Source organism: Rhizophagus irregularis, chromosome 25 (genome assembly GCF_026210795.1).
Source record: "Rhizophagus irregularis chromosome 25, complete sequence".
NCBI lineage: Eukaryota > Fungi > Glomeromycota > Glomeromycetes > Glomerales > Glomeraceae > Rhizophagus > Rhizophagus irregularis.
The window spans coordinates 1,685,775-1,690,032 of record NC_089453.1 but is presented as its reverse complement, the minus strand read 5'-3'; the positions used below and the strand labels follow the sequence as shown (position 1 = coordinate 1,690,032).

The 4,258-nt window shown below is 23.9% G+C and overlaps 1 protein-coding gene across 1 annotated transcript; it reads left to right on the top strand.

Moving 5' to 3' along the window:
- Positions 1–230: 230 nt before the first annotated feature.
- OCT59_016843 (uncharacterized protein) lies at positions 231–3,918 on the top strand (the record flags this gene model as incomplete). The annotated part of the gene is made up of 8 exons (XM_066145956.1): positions 231–671; positions 759–1,211; positions 1,309–1,740; positions 1,820–2,221; positions 2,301–2,438; positions 2,504–2,965; positions 3,044–3,833; positions 3,905–3,918. The coding sequence occupies exons 1-8, from the start codon at positions 270–272 to the stop codon at positions 3,916–3,918; spliced, it is 3,093 nt and encodes a 1,030-aa protein (XP_066003690.1). The 5' UTR covers positions 231–269.
- Positions 3,919–4,258: the final 340 nt, after the last annotated feature.

The following is a 4,258-nucleotide window of genomic DNA, read 5'->3' as shown; positions in this document are numbered from 1 at the left end:
TTTCCAAAAAGAAACATCTCTTATTATTGCATGTTGAACGAAAGTTCCTTATACTTAAATTCATAAAATAAATTTACTGCAGAAATTTACAAAATTAGAACATTTTTATTTATTTATTTATTTATTACATGATTTTAATTTTCCGGGTCCATCACATGCACACACATGTTTGTGTAACATATTATTAATAATCCACTATAAATTGATGATCATAACTCCAGTTACTCCACACCTAAATACTTTCTTGATCATAACTTTATCCAAAAAAAATGGATGGTGATACAAGTAATATAAAGTCTTTAAAATTTCAAATGATTGTAAAACTTTGTTTAGGATGTAAATTTAAATCAAATTTCTTTGATTGGTGTGACGCATGTAAATTAAAACACTTTAAATTAAATTATGATAAATCCCCAAGTGGAAATAATGAAATTGACAATAGACTTAAATATTACTATTCCAAAAGTGGATTATCAGAAGAATTTATTGAATGGATATCTTATGAAGAATTCAAAGATATTACACATAATGTAGTCAATAAAGAAACTTATAGTGCTTTGTGGTCAAAAGGTTGTATTTGTGATTGGAATAAAGATAAATTTAACTGGAATCGAAAAATTAAAAAAGTAGCATTGGTGAATTTTGAGTATAACATCATTGATTTTTATAGGGTAAGTTATATTACTTTATGAATCTTACATCTGTCTATAAATGATTCTATTTTTAAATGATATTTCATTATAAACACCATTCATTAGGTATTAAAAGAAAAAGAACAATATAAACTTTATGGAATATCTAAGGATCCAACATCACATAGTTATATATTGGTATTTGATGATGAAGTCTATAATCAAAACTTATGTGTAAAATGTCAAATTTTATCCAATTTTTTTTATTGGTGTAAGAGTTGTAAACTGAATCATTTTCAATTAAATTATGGTGAATTTCCAAGTGGAAATGATGAAATTGACAATATTCTTAAAGATCATTATTATGATAGTATATCTCCAAAAGAATTAATTGAATGGATACCTTTCAATGAATTCAGAGAAATTGTACTTACTGCAGATAATAAAGAAATTTATAATGCTTTATGGTCAAAAGGTTGTATTTATGATTGGGATGAAGATAAACTTAGCTGGATTCGAGAAGTTAAAAAAGTAACATTAGTGAATTTTAAGTGTAGTATCAATGATTTTAATATTATGGTAAGTTACAACTTACAATACTTTCTAAAACTTCATCTTCTTTGAATGATTCTATTTTTAACTAAAGAGATATTTCATTGTAAATACCATACATTAGGTATTAAAAGAAAAACTTTATGGAATATCTAAGGATCCAACATCACATAGTTATATATTGGTATTGGATGATGAAGGCTATAATCAAAACTTATGTATAAATTGTCAAATATTGTCCAGTTTTTTTGACTGGTGTAAGAGTTGTAAACTGAATCATTTTCAATTAAATTATGGAGAATTTCCTAGTAAAAATAATGATATTGATAATTTTCTTAAAAATAATTATTGTGAAAGTAGATTATCAGAAGAATTTATTGAATGGATACCTTATAATGAATTTGAAGATATTAAATATACTCGTAGTGAAATATTTAATGCAGTATGGTTAAAAGGTTGTATTTGTGATTGGGATAAAGATAAATTTAGTTGGAATCGAAAAATTAGAAAAGTAATAGCGGTAAAATTTAAATGTGGCTTTGATACTACTATAAAGGTAAGCTGCAATGCTTTTTAAACTTAATTTTTAATGATCTAATTTTTAAGAAATATTTTATTATAAATACTACTATTAGGCATTAGTAGAAAAAGAAGGTTTCAAAATTTATGGAATATCTAAAGACTCAGCATCGCCTAACTATATTTTAGTATTGGACCAAATCTTATGTATAAAATGTCAAGGTCATGGTTATTTTGACTGGTGTAAAAGATGTAAATTGATTAAATTTCAATTAAGTTATGGAGAATATCCCAGTGGAAATAATGATATTGATAATTTTCTTAAAGAAAATTGTTGTGAAAGTAAATTCGATAACGAACTTATTGAATGGATATCTTATATTGAACTTGAAGATATCACATATATTACTATTAGAGAAGATTCTTCAATAAAATATTATACTGCTGAGCGTAATAGGATGGTATTGACACTAATGGAGTTTGAAAATTTAAATGATTTACTTAATTATAAAAATAAAGTAAGTTTCCCTTTACTTTGAGCTTTACCCTTTAAAATAATTTGATCTTTAATTAAAGAGAATGTGACAAATATTATAGATGCAAATAAATATGAAGAAAGAACGTCCAGAACCTTTTAAATCCTATATAATTCATGGAATATCTAAAAATCCTATATCACTTAATTATATATTAGTATTTGAATATTCACAAGACTTTTTGAACTTTTTAAATGAAGTAAGTTTGATATTTAGTTAAATTTTTTGTTTAAAAATTTTAGTTCTAACATTTTTTAAACTTAGCCAAAAGATTATCAGATTATTGGTATTTCTAAAGATGAAAAATATAAATATAATTTGGTAACTTATTTGAAAAATTTTTCTCATTTTTTGTGTTCTGATTGTAAACCTAGAAAAGCTTTATTTTTCAATTGGTGTGATGATTGTAAAATAGAACACTTTAGTCATAATTATAGTGATCTTCCAAGTAAAAATAATGATATTAACATTATTCTTAAAGATAATTATTGTAAAAGTGATAAAATAAGTGAATTTATTGAGTGGATACCTTATAATTTATTTATTGATATTACATATATTAATCAAGGAGGGTTTTCAGAAGTATACAGTGCTTTATGGCTAAACAATAATATATATGAATGGGATCATATAAAATTAGAATGGAAACGTCGTAATGGATATAAAAGTGTAGCATTAAAAGTTCTTAAAAGTTCTTGTTATAATATTTCAGGATTCTTACAAGAAGTAAGCGTGAATTGTAAATTTTATTTTCTTATATTAACATATACAGAGTTATATACTTAATATTTTATTTATTTATAGGTACAATCATATTGTAAAATAGGATTTTCTCATAAAATCACTAAACTTTATGGTATATCAAAAGATCCAGATACACAAAATTATATACTAGTATTAGAATATGCAAGTCACGGAAGTTTGCGAAAATTTTTAGATAAATATAACAAATATTTGATTACAACATATAAAATCCAAATATTAAAAAATATTGCTGAAGGACTTAAAGAAATTCATTCAAAAAATATAATTCATCAAGATATTCATTCCGAAAATATATTAACTAAAGACTTTGATAGAGTTAAAATAACTGATCTTGGATCAAGTAAATTTGTCAATCAAGTAAATGATAAAGAAAAGGAAAAAAAGGTTTATGGAATTTTACCTTATATTGCCCCAGAAGTATTGCGAGGACAGCAATATACCCAAAAAGCAGATATTTATGCGTTTGGAATTATTATTAATGAAGTATTCACTGGAGAAAGACCTTTTCATGATGTAAATAATGATAAATTAAAGCTTATGATGGATATCTGTAAAAATGGGATGAGACCAAAAATTAGTAAAAATACACCAAAATCTTTAGTTCATTTATTAAATAAATGTTGGGATGAAACACCTTTAAATCGACCAACAGCAAATGAAATAATTCAAAAATTAATTCATTTTGAAACTGATGACATTATTTTTGAAGAATTAAGAAATTACAACAATGGAATACTAAAACAATATTCTGAATCAACTAGTAAATTAGGCCATTTAAAAACATTATATAACAGCGAATTACATATAACAAAAGCAATAGAATTTACAGGTAATTTTAAACGGTTATTCACTTTACACTATTTTGAAATTTAATTTATAATTAACTATTAATTTATATAGAATTGTCACAATAAGAACTTTTGGACTGTTGTATTGAAGAATCTGATAGTGTTTCAACAAAGTAAGTAATGGATTATTAAATTTTATTATTGTAATACACATATCTAAAAATGATTTAATTTTATGTTATGATTGCATGATTAAATCAAATTTATCATAAAATTATTATATTTATTTAGGCTGCTCCAAATTAACATTCTTCTCAAATTTTTTGGCCAAAAAGGATGTTAAGCTAATTATTAAATTGGCTTTAATTCTGATGATGCTAACTACCACTTTTTAGTTTTTAGTAATACTTTTAAATTAATCTAACGTTCTTCTTTGCAATCAGGCAAATTATCTTAAAACTTCGTA